This window comes from Cricetulus griseus, chromosome 3 (genome assembly GCF_003668045.3).
Source record: "Cricetulus griseus strain 17A/GY chromosome 3, alternate assembly CriGri-PICRH-1.0, whole genome shotgun sequence".
In the NCBI taxonomy this organism is placed as follows: Eukaryota; Metazoa; Chordata; class Mammalia; order Rodentia; family Cricetidae; genus Cricetulus; species Cricetulus griseus.
In genome coordinates this window covers 240,394,140-240,417,562 of record NC_048596.1, presented here as the reverse complement: position 1 = coordinate 240,417,562, position 23,423 = coordinate 240,394,140, and the positions used below count along the sequence as shown (strand labels likewise).

General features: G+C 36.3%; 1 protein-coding gene across 1 annotated transcript in view; it reads left to right on the top strand.

Annotated features, from left to right (window-relative positions):
- The window catches only part of Cdk13 (cyclin dependent kinase 13), a 96,868-nt gene that overhangs the window by 35,925 nt on the left and 37,520 nt on the right, over positions 1 to 23,423 (top strand). Inside the window, 3 exon segments of the mRNA XM_027409388.2 lie at positions 1,938 to 2,108; positions 3,410 to 3,549; positions 5,755 to 5,925. Of these exon segments, the coding sequence (XP_027265189.1) occupies positions 1,938 to 2,108; positions 3,410 to 3,549; positions 5,755 to 5,925 (482 nt within the window).

Genomic DNA, 23,423 nt, shown 5'->3' with positions numbered 1-23,423 from the left:
AATCATCTTATCAAGTAACAGATTTTACCAATTTCAATTTTTTACAATCTTTAAGCTTTTTTTGTGTTTATCTGTTGCTGATGGAACACTCAATGGTGTATTATTTTGTTCATGGTCGTTAGTTCTTCCCTGAGGTTGTTCCTTCTCATAATTTATTGTAGAGTTTTCTCATATTAGAAGTCTTGACCTTTGAAATTTGTAGTATTGTTTTTCTTTGACATTTATTTTTGGGTTTGTTTGTTTGTTAGTTGAGACAGTGTCTAGCTGGCCTGTTTATTTGCATTTTTACTTATTGTGGATATTTTCTATTCAGATTTAATATTTTCCCTTTATAATCTAGGCTTATAAAATTTAAAAAAGATTAACCCAAACGAGTTTCTCACATGTCTTGATTAGGTAATAGATTTTTAGTATTTGGGAAAATTTAAATTTCAATTACAAGTCTTTGGTTTTTTTTTTTTTTTTTTTTTAATATAGGACCAACCAAGCTTATAATTCACTTATAATTCTGTTATGAAGGGTTAGAGTTCATGGTGGCAGACCAAAGGCATGACAGCAGGAACAGCTTGCAGATCTCCTCTTGCCTCTGCCTCCACCTCCCAAGTGATGCTGGGATTAAAGGCTTTTGCCAGCATGCCACTCTGAGAGCTCCACAAATTGGAGGTAAAAGGAGAGTACAGGGAATGAATGGCTCTTTAAAACCTTAAAGCCTGCCCTCAGTGACACACCCCCTCCAACAATGAGTATCTTCTAATTCTTCCAGCAATAGGGACCAAAGCCTATGGGGGTTCATTATCAATTAAACCATCACAGGTATCATGAAAAATTAGAAAGTCATGGGCTGGAGAGTTTCTCAGTGCTGGCTGCCCTTTAAGGGGTCCTGATTTCAATTCCCAGCAATCACATGGTGGTTCAGAACCATCAGGTGCCCTCTTCTGGCATGCAGGTGTACATATAGATACATTATTCATTTACAAAATAAATAAATATTAAAAAAGAAAGTCATGTAGTTTGAAAAATTACACTAAGAAGAGTTGATATTGACTTAATTGGTTTTGGTTATGTAAATTGGCAGGAGAATACTGGCGTGTCATTTGTAGTTTGTGGTTTTATTCGCTTAAAAGAAAGGATGTATCACCTCCCTACCAGAATCAAATAATTACAAAATTAATGAGGCCTCTTGCAAAGCATAATAAGTTGATTTTTCTGTTTTAATTCACAGTTTTGAAAATTAGATATATATTTTTTTAAGTTTAAAATTCGTTGTTTTATTTGTATTTGTATATGTGTATTGTGTGTGTCGTTTGAATGCCATAGTGCTGGTATGGGGTTAGAGGACAACCTTGGGTGTTGGTCCTAACATTATAAAACAAGCTATAGCTTGTTTTAGGCAAGTTCCCTTTGTTGTTTGGCCAATTCGGTGTGAATACCAGGCTAGCCAGCACATGAGCTTTCTAGAGGGATTCCCCCTATTTCCTCCTCCCCCTTTAATTTTAGGAACTGGAATTGTAGACTTATGCTGCTGTATCCAGCTTTGTGTGGATTCTTGGGATTTGAACTGAGGTTTTTGTGCTTGTATGTTTAGCACCATTACCCATGGAGCCATCTTTCCAGCTCTCTAGACTTTATTTTATTAAAATAGCCTTAGATTTGCAAAGATAAAAAGATAGTTTAGAATTTCTATTTACATTTATTACAGTTAATATCAATACATTACTATTAATTATCATCTACATTTTACAGATTTCCATGGGTTTTACTTAATTTTTTTTCATTTTTTACTTAGTGATTGAAGAATAGTGTGTTCTTAGCTGGACTTGAAGTGTGACATAGGAAATACAGCTTTGCATGCTACTTAAATCTTAAAATATGACCATGTTTTTAGTCATATAATCAAATATTTGTGGTTTATGTGGCCCCTCCTTTCTTTTCTTTAGCTTAAGAGGCAATATTTCTGTAAAAGCAGTTAAAAAAGAAGTAGAAAAGAAACTCCGATGTCTGCTTGCTGATTTGCCGTTGCCCCCCGAGTTACCAGGAGGAGATGATCTTGCTAAGAGTCCAGAGGAGAAGAAAACAGCAGCACAGTTACACAGCAAAAGAAGGCCTAAGTATGTGCTTGCTTTCTACCTGCACTTAACTTGACTGGAAACATTATATCCTGGATCATTATAAACTTAGAAAACACTAAGATTTAAACTGAAAAGTGTATTTTTATTTAAACATAAATGTACAGATTGGTTGAGAGTTCTGTAGAAACAAATTCACGAGTGGTACCTATTTGCCATGACTAATAAAACTAAATGAAAATTTCCTACAGTTTGTATTTATTAATTTGGGGGTGTTGTATGTGTCAAAGGTATTTATAGTTAAGATAGCTCAAGTGGAAGACAGCATTCAGTGAGCTCAAACAAAATCAGTAATGGACAGCGTTTTCCTTTGCTTTTAACTACTCATAGAACTGCATACATCCTTAATTTTCTAAGACACAGAATTTTTAAAATGGAGCTGATGTAGTTTTATGTTTAATACCTGATAGAGTTCTTTTCCTTGAAGCTAAAGAATAAAAACACTGCTACTTTTAAACTTTGCTGATAGATTTGACTTAGTATTGCTCTTCAGGCAATATGTATTTAAAAAAAAATAAGATCATTTTCTATTATGAGGAAAAGGCATTAATCTATCCTTGAATCCTTTTGCTACAATTCTTGAATTTCTGTGGTGGGCCTGCTACAGTTTAAACACTACAAAATAACATCTTTTTAACGAATTTGACTTTTGTCAGATCGATTACTCTCTACCTAACTATGGAATTCCAAGTCTTGATTTTATATGGATTAACACTTTCTGTACTGGTTTGAGTGAAAAATCGTCAATGTTTTTATGGTGGTTTTATCCTTCTATGAATCTCAATTTGTGCATAATTTTTAGTCATTTAGTTAGTGTTTGTTGCCTTGTACTTTGTATATGTATGTGTGTGTATACACACATATACTCCCTTCTCTCTATATATACATGTATACACACACATTTATGGGAAGAGAGAGAGCCATTGGATAGAAAAACAAAGCATTATAGAGGCTGGGCAGAGAATCTTGACTCTTTCTAGTAATGTTGGTTTTACCCACTTACTTAAAAGGTACATTTCTAACAGCCTTCAACAAAGCACTGTTGCTTCTTTTTCCTCTTTTATAAACTTTAATCTACCGAAGAGTCAGTATGTAGACATTATAAGTTTTTAAATGAAAGTTTATAATAACTAGTAATAACTTGTTTTACATGAATGTTCACAAATATACAAGAATAGGATGAAGTAACAGATTTAAGATTGGGCGGGATCGATTTTGAATTATTAAACAGTTCATTGAGTTTGCTTGATTGTCTATAAAAACTTCAGAACTATATTTAATAGAATATGTGGGCCTCGCTATGGTGAAATCAAAGAAAAAGATATTGACTGGGGAAAACGCTGCGTGGATAAATTTGATATCATCGGTATTATTGGAGAAGGTACTTATGGACAAGTTTACAAAGCCAGGGACAAAGACACTGGTAAGAACGTTAATTTTGGGTGGAATGTGCTTGCTCACTTTCTGTTTTTCTTCTTATGTATAGCTTTAAGAATTTCCAAAGAAGTGAAAATTCTTCGTGCTGTTGTTTAGTCTTAATTTTATTCTACATATGCATTTTCTATATACTTATATCAGTATCAGTACATATGGGCACACAACAAACTTAAAATTGTTCCTTCAGTATTTGTTCTATGATGCATGGTGGGATTTATCTATGTGTTTCCTTTTGTGGTGAGTAGTAATAAAACTCTTAGTACCTAGACAAAAGTATTAGTAGTTTGTTTTTCTTTTTCTTTTTGAGGCAAGGTTTTGAGTATGTAGTCCAGGCTGCTTGTAACTTGTGACTCACCTGCCTTAGCTTCTTGAGGGCTGGGGTTACAGGCATGTTCCACCATGCTTGCCCTTTGGAGTAAGTCATTTTATATTAAGAATCAAGTAATATTTTTCTTTTGACCAACTTTTTCTCCTGTAGAAATTACCTTTTGGACCAGATTCAAAGCTTAAATTTTTTCAGAACATTAATTTTTCAGAGCATAATCAAGAATCGGGGGGGAAGTTTTGAAAGACCTCTAAAGAAAAAAATGAGTTGTCTTAGAAGTTAGTCATTTTACTAAATAATGCACAGAACTAGCTTTATGGGATGGGAGGGGGCAGGATTTCTTTGTGTAGCCCAGGCTGGCCTCGATCTTAGAGGTCCGTGTGCCTCTGCCTCCCAAGTGCTGGGATTAAAGGTGTGTGTCGTCATTGCCCAACAGAACTAACATTTTTTTAAATGTAAGTTCCTTTTTAACATGAACTAGGATTAAAATTGACATCTATTGGAGGCCATTTAGTATATGGGAGACCACCTTATAGTTAGAAATTAATGAAGGTAGTTATAACAATAACCATTGGTATCTATATTATATTATCAATAATTTATAATGTAACTTTTAGAAGCCTTTGTGATTAAAACACTATATTATAAGGAAAAGTCATAAAAATAAAAAGTAAATTTTAAAGATTAAGAGCATAAATTTTTTTCCTTAGAAAATTTGTAATATTGGTCCCTTTTTTCCTCCCTTCAAATAAGTGAAATGAATGAATATTCCTTTATTATGGTGAACTTTTTCTTATGTTGATTGATGCCCAGCCTATTTACATTCCCATAAAACAAAACAAAACACCCTAAACCTGTAACACGAATAATAAAAACCCAGAGACAGATATTGGGGTTCAAGCTGAAGATCAGAAAAGCAAAGCAGCCAAGTCACTAAAGAGTTTTTACCTCTACCAAGGTTCAACTAAAGAGGCTATCCTGTCCTTGGCATGACTGCAAACTGAATGCTGAGACCTTGAGCTCCTGGCTCCTTCTGATTTATATTCCTCTCTACTGCTGGTATTAAAGGCGTACACCACCGCCACCCAGCTTCTATGGTTAGTTGGCTGCTAGGATTAAAGGTGTGTACCACCACTGCCAGGCCTATACGGCTATGGTTATCTTTGCATTCTGATCTTCAGACAAGCTTTATCAGATAATAAACAAATATCTCAACATAAATCTCCAAAATCTAAAAGCATTTCTTGACCTAAGCTTAACTTGTAATAACTTTGTGTTTGTGTGTGTATTCGTGTCTGATTAATTACATGATGTCCAATACAAAACTCACACATACCTAAATTATGTGGTTATATAGTATAATGAGGGAAAACATATTTTTGAGACAGTTTGAATCCCATTATCATGACTAGATAATTGGTGAGTATAGACGAGAAATGTTTGAGTATATTTTCTTTTCAGAGAGGTGAGAGACAGTATGAGAGTATAAATATATATTAATAATTAATTAATTAATTAATTAATTAATTAATATATATCCTGGGTATATTGACCCTTCCCTTCTTTACAGAAAAGAATGGTAATAAACCTACTCTTGACCATCTTTTTCTGTATAAAAACTATACAGACTATAAAACAAATCCAGACCAACCTCATGCTAACCAATTGTATAGTGTTAAATGTAGTGTAATGGTCCATAATTTACTTGAGAGGTTAATTTCTTGAACTACAAATATTATTTGTTATGTTGGAAACTAAAATATAATTTTAAAATGTAGGAATGGAAATTATAAGAAAAGTATTTAAATTAAGAAAAATGTCATCTTTTGCTAGCTAGTAACCTGATTTTATTTAACTGTCTAATAGGAGAAATGGTAGCCCTAAAAAAAGTACGTCTGGATAATGAAAAGGAGGGCTTCCCAATTACAGCAATTAGAGAAATTAAAATTCTTCGGCAACTCACCCACCAGAGTATCATCAATATGAAGGAAATAGTGACTGATAAAGAAGATGCTTTAGATTTTAAGAAGGACAAAGGTATGTATGCAAATTTCAAGTTGTTGAATTCATGGTATTTCCAACTTAAAGATTTTATTACTAGATGATGATTATTTGAGTATTTCGTAAATAAAAATGTTCTCTGATGTCAAGCTATTTTAAAATTTAGTAGAGTTAAAGAATTACATTATTTACTTCATTGGTTCTTGAGGTAGCTAAGTCAAATGTATTTACCAGTGTTACATCTAAGTACTGAATAGTAACACTTTTTTTTGAGCTTGAATATATATTTAATCTTTGTACTTTTTATTGATTGGGAAAAGATATTAGAGCATATTTATATTGCCTTTTTACATTATGAATTCTGTGAATCCACAGAAAAAAAATATAAAGATGTGAGGGGTATGTGTGTGATAGGCATGCCTGGGCCTATGTGCTGATGACAGAGGAGATACCAGGTTTCCTGCTCCATCACCGTCTGCTTTATTCCCCTGAGAACAGGGTTTATCACTGACCCTGGAGTTCTACTAGTGGCTATCGAGCCCCACTGATCTTCCTGTCTCGACCTTTATATAGAGCCGGAGTTACAGATGCATGTGACAATTCTCAATTTTTGATATGTGTTCTGTGGTTTTGAACATGAGTCCTAATGCTTACCCTTTGAACCATCACCTCAGCCTCCTACTGGTACCCTTTGGCAGGCATGCAAAGTATGGAAACAGCTTTCTTGAAACTACGTTCAGGAAATAGATATATGGTTGCTTTTAATTTAAAAAAATAAAAAAACTTTGACTTTTAATAAAAGTATATGCCATAGGGCATACATTAAATCTAATATAAAACAGATTTAAATTAGTTGGACTGTGTCTTTTCTTTTCGGTTGCTGTTTATAAAATACTCTGTCCAAAAGTAACTTGGGAGTTGAAGGGTTTGTTTGGTTTACATATCCTGGTCATGGTCTATCACTGAGGAAAGTCCATGCAGGAACTCCTAGTAGAAATCATGGACAGGAATGCTGATTGCTGCCTTGCTTGCTAGCTTTTGTTAACTAGTTATCTCATATAGCTCAGGACCATATGCTTAGAGGTGGTGTTGCTACAGTGGTTTGGTCCCACCTATATGTGTCAGAAATAAAGACAGTGCTCCATATATATTCCCATAGGCCATTCTGGTCTAGGCAGTTCTTTAATAGAAGGTTTTTCTCTTCCCGAGTGAGTCTGTGCTATATCAATTTGACAATTAAAAAAAAATCAATCATCACAGTTTATAATTAAAAATTGTATTTAGTCTCTTTACATACACAGTCTTACTGTTCTGGGATGTATAGTTTTAAATATTTGATAGATCACATGGGTAATTATTTTGTATAATTTATCCTTTTCTTAAAAGTATTATGTGTGTAGTATAGAGATCAGAATCATCTTAACTGTTACATCTTATGATTTTTCTTGTTTGTAAAGCCCATGTTTCTTATTAACTTGACATTTGACATGCTTTGCCATCTTAACCCTACTTTATTGCTTCTGAATGCACAATTGAAAGGAAGATACTTACTGGCTTGACTTTAGTTATAAAATGTCTCTGATTTGCGACTTAATTTGTTAGGGTTGTAACCTTATTAGGAACATGTTTTTTTTTTATCTCTTCTCAGCCTGTTTTTTTCTCTCCATTCTTAAAAAGGGACCATTTAGTAAAAATTAGACTAAGGATCTTAACTATGAAGTAGAGTACAACTATTATTTGTTTTACCTTTATATGCCACATTGCAGACAGAGTGTACTTATTCTTCCTCTAACATGCCCTGAATCTCCAGTTTTTATCTGTGGAGTCACCTCCCTGCCTCATTCTCTAATCTTAATTTTGCCAGTTTTGCTTATGCACAAACTTTCAGGTATATTGGTCTTTTTTTGGGGGGGGGTCCACATATATGCCACTAAACAACTTGGATGTCTTCAACTCATTACATGTGATACTTACACGTTGGTACTTCAAACACACCTTCATACCATATCCTTCAGGGAATGGTGTTATGGAATTGAAGTTGGAAAGGTGGATTTCTTGTTCCTGAATATTACTTTGTTCATTGGTGATGTCTTACTTGTCCAGTATTTCCAACTTCCAATAGGTAGAAACACAATTTAAAGTAACTCCCCCATTTAAAATAAATTTTAAAAACTTCTAATAACCAAAAATAATTACTTAGCTTATTACTTTCTTTACAAAAATGGGTCCTGTACCTATTTTTGTATGACTATACCAAGCATAGTCAACTAATAAAAAATTTGTTAAAATGATTAATTGCCGAGTGAATAAATGAGCTTTACTTTATTATACTTCTGATACTTTTGAAAAGGTTGCTTAATACCTTAGAAAGAAGAATTAATAGCCTTCCTACTATTCTGCTTTTGGTCATTTGCCTTATAAATTATAAATTCTCTGAAGACTTTGGATTTTTTTTTTTACAGTGCATCCCATTTCATAAAACATAATTTTTCATAGATTTTGATGCTTACTTCAAGGTGTCTTTTATTCAGATTAAGAAACACAAAAGTATACTTTAAAAATATTGTTTTCATTCTTGAAATTATTGACACACAGCCAGATTCTACTGTTCTGGCCATTGTGCATTTGTCACATTATAGTGCTTCCACTGTTAGTGTTGAAGTACTAAGGAAATAGGAGTACTACTTTAATTTCTATCTTTCTTAAACATCAGATAAAGAAACTAGAACCGAGTGGTGGTGGGGTGGTGGTGGCGCATGCCCTTAATCACAGCATAAAAGAGGCAGAGGCAGGTGAAACTCTTTTAGTTTGAGGCCAGCCTGGTCTTCAGAGTGAGTTCCAGGACAGTCGAGGCTACACAGAGAAACCTTGTCTCAAACAAAAATGAATGAAAGAGGGAGGGAGGAAGGGAAGAAGGAGAAGCTAGTGTAGTAGGGCATGCCTTTAATCTAGCACCTGGGAAGCAGGGGCAGGTAGATCTTTCTAGTATGAGGCCATCCTTATCTACATAATGAGTTCCAGGTAGCCAGGGTTATATAGTAAGATCTTGTCTCAAAGGAAAAAAAATGAATATACACCATTTATACACTGGACCAAGAGATGATTTATTTCTTGGTAGAATGGACAGTATAAGGTTTCATTACACTACTCAGAAGGACTTGCAACTTAAAAAATATGAACTATTTCTTGAAATTTTCATCATTAGATCATGACTGATAAAGAGTTAATTGAAACTTGGGATAAGGAAGGGTTACTGTTGTATATTCTCAAATATAGACCAGTGCACCCAATATCAAGTAATATAAGGAAATTATTTCAACTTACATGTCATCTAGAACAAAAAAGGTATGTGTTGTTGTGGCTTCTATTTAATATCATACTAGATGTATTTATTAGTCAGTGATATTCCACTAGAAAATGAGATAAGAAATCCAGATTAGAAAGGAAGAAGCAAAACTGTCCTGTGTGTGTATGCATGTGTTCACATGCCCATTACAGACAAGATATAGTGTGTACATGTGGACATTAGTGACAAGATATAGGGCAATAGACACAATCAGTTATGTTCACAGTATAAAACATCTAAGATAAACTGATAGAAAATGTAAGTTAGTGTTGTACCTTCAAAACTGGAAAACATTGAAAGACTGTTAAAAAGACTAAATAGAAAATACTCCATTTTCAAAGCTAAAGAGAATTAATTCTGTGAAGATAATATGGTTATTTAGCCCTTGTCAAAACTAGAGGTGGCTTCTTTTCATTTTTTTAATTTTTTAAATATGATTTATTTTTATTTTATGTTCATTGTTGTTTTGCCTACATGTATGTTTGTTTGACGATCTCAGAAGATCTGGAACTAGAGTTCCTGACAGATGTGAGCTGCCATGTGGGTGTTGCGAATTGAACCCAGATCCTCTGGAGCCAGTGCTCTTAGAATTACTTTTATTTGCTTGTTGGGAAGAGGGTTCCATGATGTGTGTGTATAAGTCAGATGACAACCTGGTGATAGTCATTTCTCTCTTCCTACCATGTGGGTCCTGGAAAACCAAATTCAGGTTATCAGGCTTGGCAGCAAGCGCCTTTACCTGCTGAACTATTTTGTTAATGCCATTTTCAAATACTGAAGCAGATTTCAATATTTATGTAAATACAAGTTGTAGGATAGTGAGTAAGGTCTGAGAACGAAGAGTAAAGTAGAATGCATTGAATTTAAGTCTTACTGTAAAGCTAAAGTGACCATAACTGTCTGACACTACCATTAGAGTAAATTATTGATCAACAAAAGAACTTAGAAAGCTAGAAATAAGTCTTAACACTCATAAATCAGTTGGTCCTGGTATTTTGGTTAGACTAAAGTGCTAAATGTTATTAGATGACATCAAAAGCACAGTAATAAAGGAAAAAATAGTACATTAATCTCAACATAATTAAATTGGACCATATCAAGCAATGATAAAAGCCTGGACATGATGGTGAAAGAGGCTGAGTTTAATGGTGCATGTCTTTAATCCCAAAACTCAGGAAATAGAGGCAGGTGGATCTATGTAATAAGTTCCTGACTAGCCAGAGCAACATAGTGAGACACTGTCTCCAAATAAAAAAGAAAAGAAATGAAAAGATAACTCAGCATAGGAGAAAATATTTGAAAATGAAAAGACAAAAGAGCATAGGAGAAAATATTGCCCTGGGTGTAATATAGAACTTGTTACAAGAGTATGAAAACCAGTTTTAAACTAAATAATTAAAAGACAAGCTGATTAAAAGGACCCATGTAAATTTTTTTTTCCCCAAGAAGATGTATACATGGCCAAGAATCACATGGGGAAAAAAATTGAATGTGAAAGGTATTTGGGAAATATAAGTAAAAGCCTCAGTAATATACTAGTTCACACCCATTAGGATGCTTTATGAAACACAGCAAATCAAAGTAACTATTGGTGAGGGTGTGCATCACTGTCTGAATGGAATTGTCTCTGAACTGCATACCTAAAAAATGATTAAGATGGTGAGTTTTGTTATTAATGTTTTTAAAATAGAAAATAAAAAAGCTCAGTATTTTCTTCCCTTTGTTCTTGGCTTTCCTCTTTTGGAAAAAGTTAAGTAATAATACTTAGGTTTATTTGGGTTATTTAATGTAATAATACAAGTAAAGCACTTTGCAAGATGCCACATATTATATAGGTATAGCTTAGTAGTAGGTTGATTTTAAGAACAGAATGAGATCACTAATACAAGCAATTGTTTTTTTTTTTTTTTTTTTTTTTTTTTTTTTTGTTAGGAAGAAAGGATCTCTATTTGAAGAAGTGAAAAGTTTTAAATTTGTAGTACAACACATTATGTGGTGTCAGAGGTTTAGTTAGTGAGTCAGAATTTTAAATTTTTAAAAATGGGCCTTTTAGGGGCTAGAGAAATGGCAAAGTGGGTCAGAATCTTGCTGTATAACTTTGAGTAACAGTTTGGATCTCCAGCACCCATGTAAATTCATGCATGCATGTAGCCCCAGATAGTGCTTTTCACATAGGTGTATTTAGACTTGAGTTGTTTGCTAAACATTCACACAGATCTGTGAGCTTGTTGGCCAGCTAGCCAAGCTATCTGAAATGAGGAGCTTCAGGTTCGTTGAAAGCTCTTGTCTCAAGGTCATAAGATGGAAATTAGTGGAGGAATACACTAGGATCCTGGTCTCCTCGTGCACATACAGGCACTTATTGACAGAAGTTTCTATCCTTCCCCATCCTGTAGCTGTTTAGTCCCAAATAAACACACAGAGGCTTATATAAATTAATTGTTTGGCCTATGGCTCAACGTGGTCTTGGCTTACAGGTGATGTCCAGGCCTTTTTTTTTTTTTTTTTTTTTCCCAGATTTGTTTTTTATTTGAATTAGAAACAAGATTCTTTTACATGACAATCCCAGTTCCCTCTCCTTCCCCTCCTCCTCTGCCACCCCCCCCAACTAAAATCCCACCTATCACATACCCTTTCTGTCCCCCCTGGTGGGTGAGGCCTTCCATAGGGTGTTATCAGAGTCTACCCTATCCTTTGGGATAGGGCCTAGGCCCACCCCTATGTGTCTTGGCTCAGGGAGTATCCCTCTATGTGGAATGGGCTCCCAAAGTCCACACCTATTCTAGGGATAAGTATTGAACTACTACAGGAGGTCCTGTAGATTTCCGAGGTTTCCTCACTGAAACCCATCTTCCTGGGATCTGGATAATTCCCATGCTGGTTTCCCAGCTATCAGTTTGGGGACCAAGATTTCTTCCCCAGCTGCTGCATGGCGTCTCCTTGAGACTCACTATCTGCATTCCTCTTCCCAGAATTCTCCTAGTCTGGTAGCCCCGCCTATACTTCCTGCCTGGCAACATCCTGCCTGTTCATTGGCCAAAACAGCTTTATTCATCAACCAATAAGAGAAACATTCACAGCATACAGAAGGACATCCCTCATCAGGCACATGTGCACCTCCTCCTCCAACACACATGCACATGCGACACATATTTCGCACTCAGACTGCTATCCTATCCTCAACCTGGCTAGCGACTAACTCTCAGACTGAGTGCCTCTACCTTTTATACCTCTTAAATCCTGGGATTAAAGAGTGAGCTCTGATTAACTCTCTGGTAGCACAGGGTGGTCTTGGACTCAGATATTGGTCTACCTTTTAATCCTGAGTCTGGGATTAAAGGTATGTGCCACCACTGGCTAGTTTCTATAACTAACTAGTGTGGCTGCTTTGCTATTTTGATTTTCAGTGACTTTAATAACTCATAAACAATAAATGATTATTGGGGGATATATACGTATGCAGTCAATGCAGGTAATATGCCTTCTGGTGAAGAAACAGACAACTCCACTTTTTAGCTGTTTTTTCTAGACACTGTGTATAACAAGTTTATATGTTGCTCATTTACTTTTATGTGATTAAGAACAAAGTATATTATCTTCTACAAATAGATAATGTTTATATTATACCTTATGTAGCCATTTACAAAGAGACAGTATTCTATAGTGCTATAATTTTGATGTAATGTATTCTGTTAGGGTTTTTCACATAAGTGTATGTAGACTGTTGAGTGCTTTACTAAAAAATACTATAAATGTGTATTTGAGACTTTAATGGGATACAGAAATAGAATTAATTGGTTAAATGTTTTATCTAGGTCTTTTCATATTAATGATTAAAACCAGATCACCTTCCAAAAAGCTAATCCGAATTTTTTGTTCTCATCAAAACTTGGGTACTTAGTTTTCTGAAATGCAGTTTATTGTTGTTGTTTTTTTTTTTTTGTCTTTGTATGTGTACTAAGAAACTTCCCCCTATTTTGAGATTATGCATATTTTCATGCTTTTGTCTTTTTTATAACATGTTTTTATGTGTTGTATATTTGATAGGATGCATGTGTGTTGTGGGTGCATGTCTAACATGTTTGCTCCTACATGAGCAATACGCCACAGGTATTGCTTCAGATTGCTGGGTCACTTTACTTCTTCTTGGGGATTGTGCTGGTTTGTTTTTTTATCAGCTTGACACAATCTAGGATCACCTGTAAAGAGGGAACTCAAGAGAGATAATTCCTCTGTCAGACTGCCTGTACACATGTCTGTGAGGCATTTTCTTGATTAATAATTGATGTGGGAGGGCCGAGTCCACTGTGGGCAGTATTATCCCTGGGCAGGTGGTCCTGAATTGTATAAGAAAGCTGACTGAGCCAGGTATAGTGTCACACACCTTTAATTCTAGCACTTGGGAGGCAGAGGCAGGCAGATCTCTGATTTTGAGGCCAGCCTGGTCTATAAAGTGAGTTCCAGGATAGCCCTGGCTACACAAGAGAAACCCTGTTTTGAAAAGTCAAAGAGAAAAAATGAAGGAATGAAGAAAGAAAAGAACGGAAAGAAAGAAAAAAGAAAGAAAAAAACGAATGCAGACTGAGTAGGCTTCGAGGAGGAAGCTAGTAAGCATTGCTTTTCTGTGGTTTCTGCTCAGTTCTGCCTTGAATTTTTGCCTTGGCTTCCTCTGGTGATGGACTGTAACTTGTAATTAAATACTTCTTCCTCCCCAAGAATCTTTTGGTCATGGTCTTTATCACAGCAATAGGAAACACTAAAAAACGATTCGAGAGCTTGTTTCATGTGCCATCATTATCCACCCCTTCCCGCCCCCTGTTGTTGTTTCTAATTTGCTGATTCTTAACTTTCATTTCTTATGTTTGGAGGTCTTTTTTTCTTACCAGTTTTTTGGGTGGGGGGGGGGTTGGTGGCAAAGGCCCCCCATCTTTGCAACATTAACAAGACCACACACACACACACACACACACACACACACACACACACACACACACACACACACACACACACACACACACACACACACACACACACACACACACGATTCTGATGGTGCTGCTCACACCACCTGACTGGTAACTAGAATTGCAGCTGGGCATCAGTGAGTCACCACACTCAGTTGTGTGCTGTGCTAGAGGTCAGGTCAGCTTGCTCGGCAAGCGTTCTACCACTCAGCTACACCTGTTGCCTGACAAGCATGTAGAGTTTTTTTGTTTGTGTTTCTTTGTTTTTGTATTTTTTCTAAGAGTTATAAGGAAACATTTTGGTACTTTTAAATTGTTTTTATTTTGCATTGTTCTGACATCATTTCCCTGTATGAGGTCTTGAATTTTCTGGGTTTTCCTTTTTCACTGACCCTTTTCTACTGCATTTCTCACTGCTGTCCTTTTTTCATTGTTATAGCCTTGTATATTATTTTAATTTCTGGTGTGTTGAGGTGTTTTCTACTTTTTCTTTAAAAACATTATGGTTATTTTCATATAGGTGGATATTAAATTTACTGGTGGAGATTTAAATGGAATTATAGTGCTGGGAGAGACAAGGATTTATGAAAAAAGAATTCATAGGCAAGAGGCTCATAAGACTACCCTCAGCTGAGGAGCTGCTAATGGCTGCTGTGGGAGGAGTCAGGTTTCCAGTGGTGTGACCTATGGTAGACAGTCCATGCTCCCATGGATGGCTGTGTATCCTTATGCACATGAGTAATACTAGCTATAACCAGTTATGTAAAAACAAAGGAGAAGGCCTGAATTTAGGACAAGGATGGGAGTTGGATCTGGGAGGATGAATTGAAGGGAAGGTTGAGAATGAATATAATCTAAATACCAAAGAATGAATAAAATACTGAGGGTATTGATCATTGGCAGGAATATTAATATAATGCTATAAACAGAAGATTGTCATAACTTTTAAAGAAGTTTTAAGGACATGATATGATACCCTGGACATAATAAATATATGATAAACAGTGTTATGTTATATTATTTTTTAAAGTAAAATGTGCTTTTTAACTTACAGTTCTAATTTGGACTTTTCATAGTTACAAGATTTTCTTTATAATATTGTTTATAATAAATAGTACAAGCAATTTATATATCTAGCAAAAGGAATTATGAACATCACCATAGCTCATTACCACTGGGAAATGCTGTGGAACCATTAAGAACATGTCAAAGTTCAGAAAAATTGTTCTATTGATAATTAGAAAATATTTACAAAAGAATAGCTAAAGTTTAATGTAAAATTTATGTTACTGTATTTTATGACCACAAGAACATTTTGGGGATGAGGATATATTCATTATCTTTAGTGTAGCCAGTCTCAGAAGTGTATATCTCTGGAAACCAGTTGTCACCTCTAAACACATTCCATTTATTACTGTTAGTGAACATACAGAAGCTGGTGAAAGTACCGGTTTTGTTAAAAATAGAAAATTACTATTGAGAGCATTATTTCAAAAAGTAATATGTTATTGAACTTCCATAGATTTAGTTTGTGGAATTGAGTAACACAATATTGGGGGCTGGCCACCAGGATGGAGATTCTGACAGGATTGGCTTTTGCAGCCTGGAGTCCAAAGGTACTCTGGAACTAGATTACCCCCTCCTCCTTTCTTTAGTATACCTTAGTCTTTTTTCTTTTCTTTTTGATGTTATAATCACACCATTTCTCTTTTCCCTTTCCTCCCTTCAACCTCTGTTACAAATTCTTGGCTTTTTCATTAATATTTTACACACACATCCTCCCTCCCTCCCTCCCTCCCTCCCTCCCCTCCTCCCTCCCTCTCTCAAATACATAAGTATAAACTGGTTAGTCTGTATGTTACTTATTTGTACATGTTTTCAGACCTGAAAACATTTGGTATTGGATAAACAGTTGGTGTGCTTTTTTCTATGGTGAAGAATATTTCTCCAGCTCTTGGCATTCTTTGGTTGCCTGTAGTTTTGTGTAAGGTTGAGACCTCCTGGGCTTTCACCATCCATGTTAGCATGTCTGTTGTTGCCTATGTTCATTTCATGAGTAGGCAGTCACATTTGTGAAGCTTTATGGATATAACTTCTGATATTTCTATGAGAGAGAGTCTCACACCAAACTGTTGCTCTTACAGTCTTTCTGCCTCATTTTCCACAATGATACTTAGGTGGTTGGTTGTGTTGTAAATGTATCCTGCAACTAGGCATAACTCTGCATTTTGATTGATTGTGGTTTTCTTTTCTTTTTCTCATATATATATATGAATGAGAGACAGGGTTTCTCTGTAGCTTTGGAGGCTGTCCTGGAACAGAGATTTGCCTGCCTCTGCCTCCCGAGTGCTGGGATTTAAAGCATACGTCACCACCACCTGGCAGTTGTGGTTTTCTTTAATGGTCTCTATCTGTTGTGAAAAGAAGTTTCCTTCGTATGGGGTGAGGACTACACTTATCTATGGGTATAAGAACAAATCTTTAGAATGTAGTTAGGTATTTTTGCTGGCTTAGGAAAATGACAGTTGTGGGTACTCCTCCAAGATCCATGACTTCACTAGCCCCAGGTGGTTGGTTATGTTTCTAGTACCAGACATTAATTTTCTCTTATTGAGCAGGTCTTAGGTCTGACTAGAGAACTGTTGGCTACCAACAAGGTTGTGTGCCATTACCATCCCTTAGGGATTATAGTTTCATACTGGTCTGTGTTGTGGTTCACAGATATCATAGCTGGTTGTGCATGTCCTGGATAGCTCTGACCAACAACTCAGAATAGGGTTTCTCATGCCTGGTATTGGGAAGTTTTGCTAGGGGTCTGTGGCTCTTGTCAGTGTAGATGGGAAAATTTCATTTGAACTATGTATGTGTATTTATATGCCAACATACATGTATTATAGGTATAGTTAATACTGTGATTCCTTAAGAGTTTTCTAGATTCCCTCCCTCCCTCCCTCCCTCCCCCTTTCCCCTCCCTCCCTCCCTTCATCAGACAGGGTTTCATCGTGTAGCTCTGGCTATTCTGGAACTCACAGAGATCAAACTGCTTCTGCCTCTTTAAGTTCTGGGGTTAAAGGCCTATACCACCATTTTCTGTCTTTAATCTTTTTTCTTAGCTAACCGGATGAGGGCCCAAGCACACTGTGGAGGTAGCCTCTTCTCAATGTCTCCTATTTATAGATAAGCAGAGAAGTTGACTATCTCTTATCTGAAATGCTTGGGACCAGATGTGATTTAATTTTCAGATTTTCTTAATTTTATAGTATTTGATGTGATCCATGACTCAAGGTAGAATTTTCTGTGATGTGAGATACATTTAATGTACCCTGGAGGTAATTTATATTTTCTGTCTTTCTATTTTGATTTGAGACACATCTTAGGAGGTGAGGTAAAATTTTCTGCTTGTGGTGTCATGTTAGTGACCAAAGCTTTAGATTTGGTATTGCAGATTTTTAGGAGTCTTCAGTCTGTGTCTTTAAAATGCCTTAATTACACTTGGGCTGGATCCAAAGGAGCAATTGGGTGTTATAGTTAACTTCTTATACAAAATGTCCAAAGAGGAGGGGGCAGTTTGAGCTTGGTTGATTAGTGACATAATGCTGTTTTCAGAGACCCAAGCTCTGTCTAGAGCTGCAGCTTGTGTGGCATCCTAGGTTCAATCCTTGATTGTGCCAAAAATAAAACTAAGTTCTGCTGTAACATCTTCATTCCCTCTGAGTTTGATGACTGGTATTCATGTTTATTGAGAAAGTCTGGTTTTCTGAAGTACAGGTTTTTCTCTTCAGGGCCTTCCTTAGTACAGTAGAGATCAAAGTGTGCTCATGCCTTTTTCTCTTTTGGGTTAGTCAGTCTGTTTCTAGGACAGGTGGAAATTGCCAGCCATTTTAATAATTATTTAAAATTTAATGTAAAGTTGTTTTATTCATTAGTGTTTTAGTGTCTGTGATGGTTACTTCCTGTTTGAGCTTGTGTAGACGCTAAGTTCATTGTACTCTGAGAGTTGAGGCACCAAACTTTGACTTGAGGGGTTGAGTATGGTTTTAGTTTATGGGGGTCTTTTGGAGCCTTCTTTCTCATCCTTCTGAGTAGTTGAGATTATAGACATCACCACTATGCTGGGTCTCATAATAAAATCTTAAGAACTTTTTGAATATTTTGTGAACCAGACTTTCTTAATCTGATATGCATTTCATAAAGATCTCCTCTCAAATTGTGTTTTCATTCTCCAAGGGGGTTTTTCAAAAAGGGACATTTTATTTATTAGGTTCAATTTTTCACACATTGTGATGTCAGTCTTTTATTTTTGGTTGTGAGCCTAGCCTTTAACGGCTGAGCTATCCTTCCAGCCCGATGTCAGTCTTTTATATATAAAACTCATCACCAGGAATTGAGCCATGGCTTAGTTAAGAGCAGTGGCTACTCTTGCAGAGGACCTGAGTTTTGTTCCTGGCGCTCACATTGGGCAGTTCATAACAATCTGTAACTCCAGCTCCAGTGGATCAGACATCCTCTTCTGTCCTCTGTGGGCACTAGCACTCAACCTACACACAACCTCTCTAGACATTTTTACAGAATCATCAGGAATCCTAAGTTAAACCTACATTTTTTTGATAACATTTCTTCTACTAGTTGAGTTTTCCATTTTTCACTTAGTTCTGTGCTTCAATAAGAGGTAATTTTGAGCCTGACATGATGGCACATACCTTTAGTTCCAGCACCGAAGGCCAGACTGGTCTACAAAGTGAGTTTTCAGGACAGCCAGGGTTAACTCATAGAAACCCTGTCTTGAAAAGGCCCTCCCAAAATAATTTCTGTGAATGGTACACAGCTGTTTGTAGAATTATTTTTGTTTACATATTAATGTTAATTTACTCAGCAGCATTTGCTTGAAAATCTGTTCTTCACTGTGGTGCCTTGCCGTATTTGTTGAAGATGAGTCCTCTGCTTTTTATGAATCTATTCCTATGTTTTTCTTGTGTACCAATGGGAGCTTGCTTATATAGTAAGCCTTAGATTGGGGAGTGTTTGTTCTTTAACTTTTCTCCTTAAACATTGTGTTGCCCTTCTGGGTCTGTCCTTAGCCAGTTAAACTTTAGAGTCATTTTATTGATACCCACAAAGTAATGTGGTGGGGTTTTTAATCAAGATTGTGCCAAATCTATACATTAAGCAAGGAAGAACTGATATCTGATATGTTGATACTACTATCTGTATACATGGATCATGTTTGCATTTATTTGGTTTTATAATGTATTCCATTAGAATTGTGTAGTTTTCCCACATATGTGTGGCGTGCTTATGTTTCTTCAAGACAGGGTACTGTCCTGGAACTCTGTAGACCAGATTAGCCTTGAACTCATAGATCTGCCTGCCTACTGGGTGCTAGAATTAAAAGTATGTGCCAACTATGCCCAGCTCATGTTTTTAGTTTCAAATTATGGCTGTTTATCAATGGCACATAGGGAATCATCTGTGACTTTCAATAATTCCAGGGTGTGCTTTCTTACTCATTATTGCCGCCAGTGTTTCTTCTGGTTCCTTCTCTCTTTTCCTCTGATACAGCCATAAAATAGTGTTAATATCTTGTGGTTGTTTTATGGTCTTTGGATAGTCTGCACTACTTCACTATCCATTTTTTGTTTTTTTGGTATCACCACCAGTAGTCTATACCTCCCCTCCCCTCCCCTCCTCTCCCTTCCCTTCCCCTCCCCCTCTCCCTTCTCCCCTCCCCCTCCCCACTGTTGGAATTAAAGTCGTGCACCACCACCGCCCAGCTGCACATCACTTTTGAACATTCCTATTGACATATCTTTTTACTCAGTGATTCTTTCCTTAGATGTATTTGGTATATTGATAAACCTGTGAGAGATAATCACACCCCCATTTTTAAAGTAGGAATATTTTGTTTTCCTTCATTTTATAGGTGCCTTTTTAGAACAAAGTCTTTAGCATAGACAGCCAAGAAGAGTACTAGAGCTTGTTATTACTAACATTGATTTCCAAAATAGTATATTTATTTATATATGTTAGTAATTTTAAGATTCAAACTGTAGCACCCCTTTCCATGGGGAATAATGAAATAATAGTACAATGGTAAGCCCTGCCTCCTTTGTCAAGCACTTTAATGGCTTACAAAGTATTGTGATGTGCTGACTTGATCTTACACAAGAGGTGAGCAGGAAAGTCATTATTGTCCATTATCAACCCAGGCAAGCACAGAGTGTAACTTGACATGGCTTTAGAAAGGATACTGAAAAGACATTCTTTATTTGTTACAGTGTTAAAATTCCAACAAAACCTCCAATTCTTAGAACTTCTGTTTTTTTTTTTTTTTTTTTTTTTTTTTTTCCTTACATCCCCATCTGTTCTGACTCATTTCAGCTAGTGTTCCTAGCATGTTCACCATAGCTTGTAAAAGTTCCTGATCAGGTAATTCTATTTACTTTTGATGCTGATGCTTATTGTGTTTCTTGAGACTATGTTTTAATATGCCTTGTAAATTTTCTTTGAGGTCCTAAATAATGCATGATTACTGAGGTACATAAGCCTTTAAAAGTGTAAATTTTTATGCTTACCTGGCTATCTGTTTGGGCTATTTTTAGCATTGTTATATTAGTTAGGATTTGAGGCTAGAATTTCCTCTCTTGTTTATGGCTTGTCTTCCTAGTTGTTTTTCAGCTTCTCTAAAGTTTTGTTTTGTTTTTTTAAAATAGGGCCTGAAACACGCTCTTTTGACACATTCTCTGGTTTTTCGTCTATGAGCACTATTAACGGTATGGAATAGGGGTAGGGGAACTATTATTTAGTTTTTAGCAAGCTGGTGCTTTAAGGCTGTGCTGTTCTTAATTGTGACTCATTTTTCTCATCCTTAAATGAGATAGAAACAGCTAAAGTGTGCTAGAGTTGAGCCTTGCTTTTGTTAGTTGAAGGCTAGGAGAGTTCCAGAGGTGGAAGATTCTAGTAGAAACCTGTTGGCTAAACTCTGGGAAGAACATTCTCTGAAGGACAAGTCCTGCTAAGAACAAGAAGCTCTGGGCCAGTGGTTCTCACCTTCTTAATCCTGTGACCCTTTAATACAGTTCCTCATGTTGTGGCGACCTCACCCATAAAATTATTTTTGTTGTTTCTCCATAATGTTATGAATTGTGATGTAAATATCTGATGTGTGACCCCCTGTGAAAAATTATTGACTTGTAAAGGGGGTTTCGAACCACAGGTTGAGACCACTGCTCTGGGAATATCACAAATATTCTTTTCTCATTTTCCTGGAGGCACTATGTGAATTTCTTTCATGATCTTTTTGATGTAGGGCTACTAGTGATAGAAATTTAGGTAAAGTACTGGAGTCCAAAACTGAATCCCTTGCTGCATATTATTATTATTATTATTATTATTATTATTATTATTATTATTATTATTAATTTTTATTTTTACTTTTTTTTGTGTGTGTGTTGCTGCAAGTATATGTCCATGCATATGCCATGACTTGGAGGTCAGAGAGAGGTCATAAAGTTGGTCTCTCCATCCATCTTTATGTGGTTCCATGGATTGAATTCAGTACCCTCTATTTGCTGCTGAGTAATCTTGCCATCCCAAATATTCCGTGTGTGTGTGTGTGTGTGTGTGTGTGTGTGTGTGTGTGTGTGTGTGTGTGTGTGTGTGTGTGTGTGTAGAGGGGTGCATGCTCAAGTGTGTGTTTCAGATTGGAGGTCAGAGGACAATTATTGAGAGTTGGTTCTTTTCCTGCACCTTGTTGCATTTGGGGATCCAATTTAGGTTGTCATTCCTATTTAGGAACCTCTCTTGGCTAAGTCTATCCTCTTACCATTTATTCAAATTTAATTTACACTAGGTTTCCAGCTCATTGGTTACATTTTTGGCCTTCCTTTTGGTAATGGCTCCCATGGGGATTTCTTTGCTTTTGTTTATAATTTATTATCATTGTTTATATACATGATGTAGGTTTGGGGGTATATAACTATGGTGCACATGTGATCAGAGGACAACTTGGTGGAGTTGATTTTATCCTTTTATCTTTTTGTGGGTTCTGGGGATCTACCTCTCATGTTTGGACTTGCTTGGCAAGTGCCTTTACCTTCTGAGCCCCCATGGAGATTTCTCATTGGTTTATTTTGAGGTTATATCTGACTGTTTTTCTGATTTAGAGATAGTGATCACAGTTATTTGTCTTCTTACTATTTTTTGCTGGTTAGGGGTATTTTTCTCTACTTTCAGCATAAGTAATTATTTTCAACAAATAATTCTGTTTTTGTTTCTTAGTTCTAGAATGCTTTCATGTTGGTGGGTGTTATTAGGACAGACTATTTTTTACCTCATTATATCTGTTTAGTGGGTTATCCTACATTGTCTCTATCTCCCTCTCTTTACTGTTTGTGGGGTGGATAGGTGGGTGTATTTGGGGTGTAGGTACCTGTTTGTGGGGGCGTGTTAAATGCAGATGGAAGCCAGAGGTGACTATCATCTATTCTCTCTCTCTCTCTCTCTCTCTCTCTCTCTCTCTCTCTCTCTCTCTCTTTCTTTCTTTCTTTCTTTCTTAAACTGGGTGTTTTCTTAATTGCTCTCCACTTTAGTTTTTTGAGACAGGATTTCTCATTATAGTCAGCTAGTCTGGCTGGTCAGTGAACTATAGGGATCTACCTCCCCAGCACTGGTATTACAATTATGTGCCTTATTGCCTGGGTTTTACATGGGTGCTGGGGATCTGGAATCAGGTCCTCTGCTAGGCGGTGGTGGCACACACCTTTAATCCCAGCACTTGGGAGGGAGAGGCAAGCAGATCTCTCTGAGTTTGAGACCACCCTGGTCTACAAGAGTTAGTTTCAGGAAAGCCTCCAAAACCACAGAGAAACCCTGTCTCGAAATCCCCCCCAATATAAATAAATAAAATAAAATAAAATATTTTTAGAAATAGGATGTAGAGCCAGCCATTGCTTATATATATTTTCTCTTTCAGATGCTTTTGTTTTTCTGTTATTTTTCTGTATGATCTACATTTCAGGGGGATTTTTTTACTGATTATATTTGTTACTTTTCTTGCTGTGATAAAATTCCCTGACCAAAAGCAAGTTAGGGAAAAAAAGAATATATTTTGGTTTACAGTTCATGAGGGTATTTGGTCCAACATGGCAGGAAAGGCATGCATGGCATCAAGGAAGCAGAGTGATCACATTTTATCCAAAGGTAAGGCCAGGCTATAAGTCTTCCTT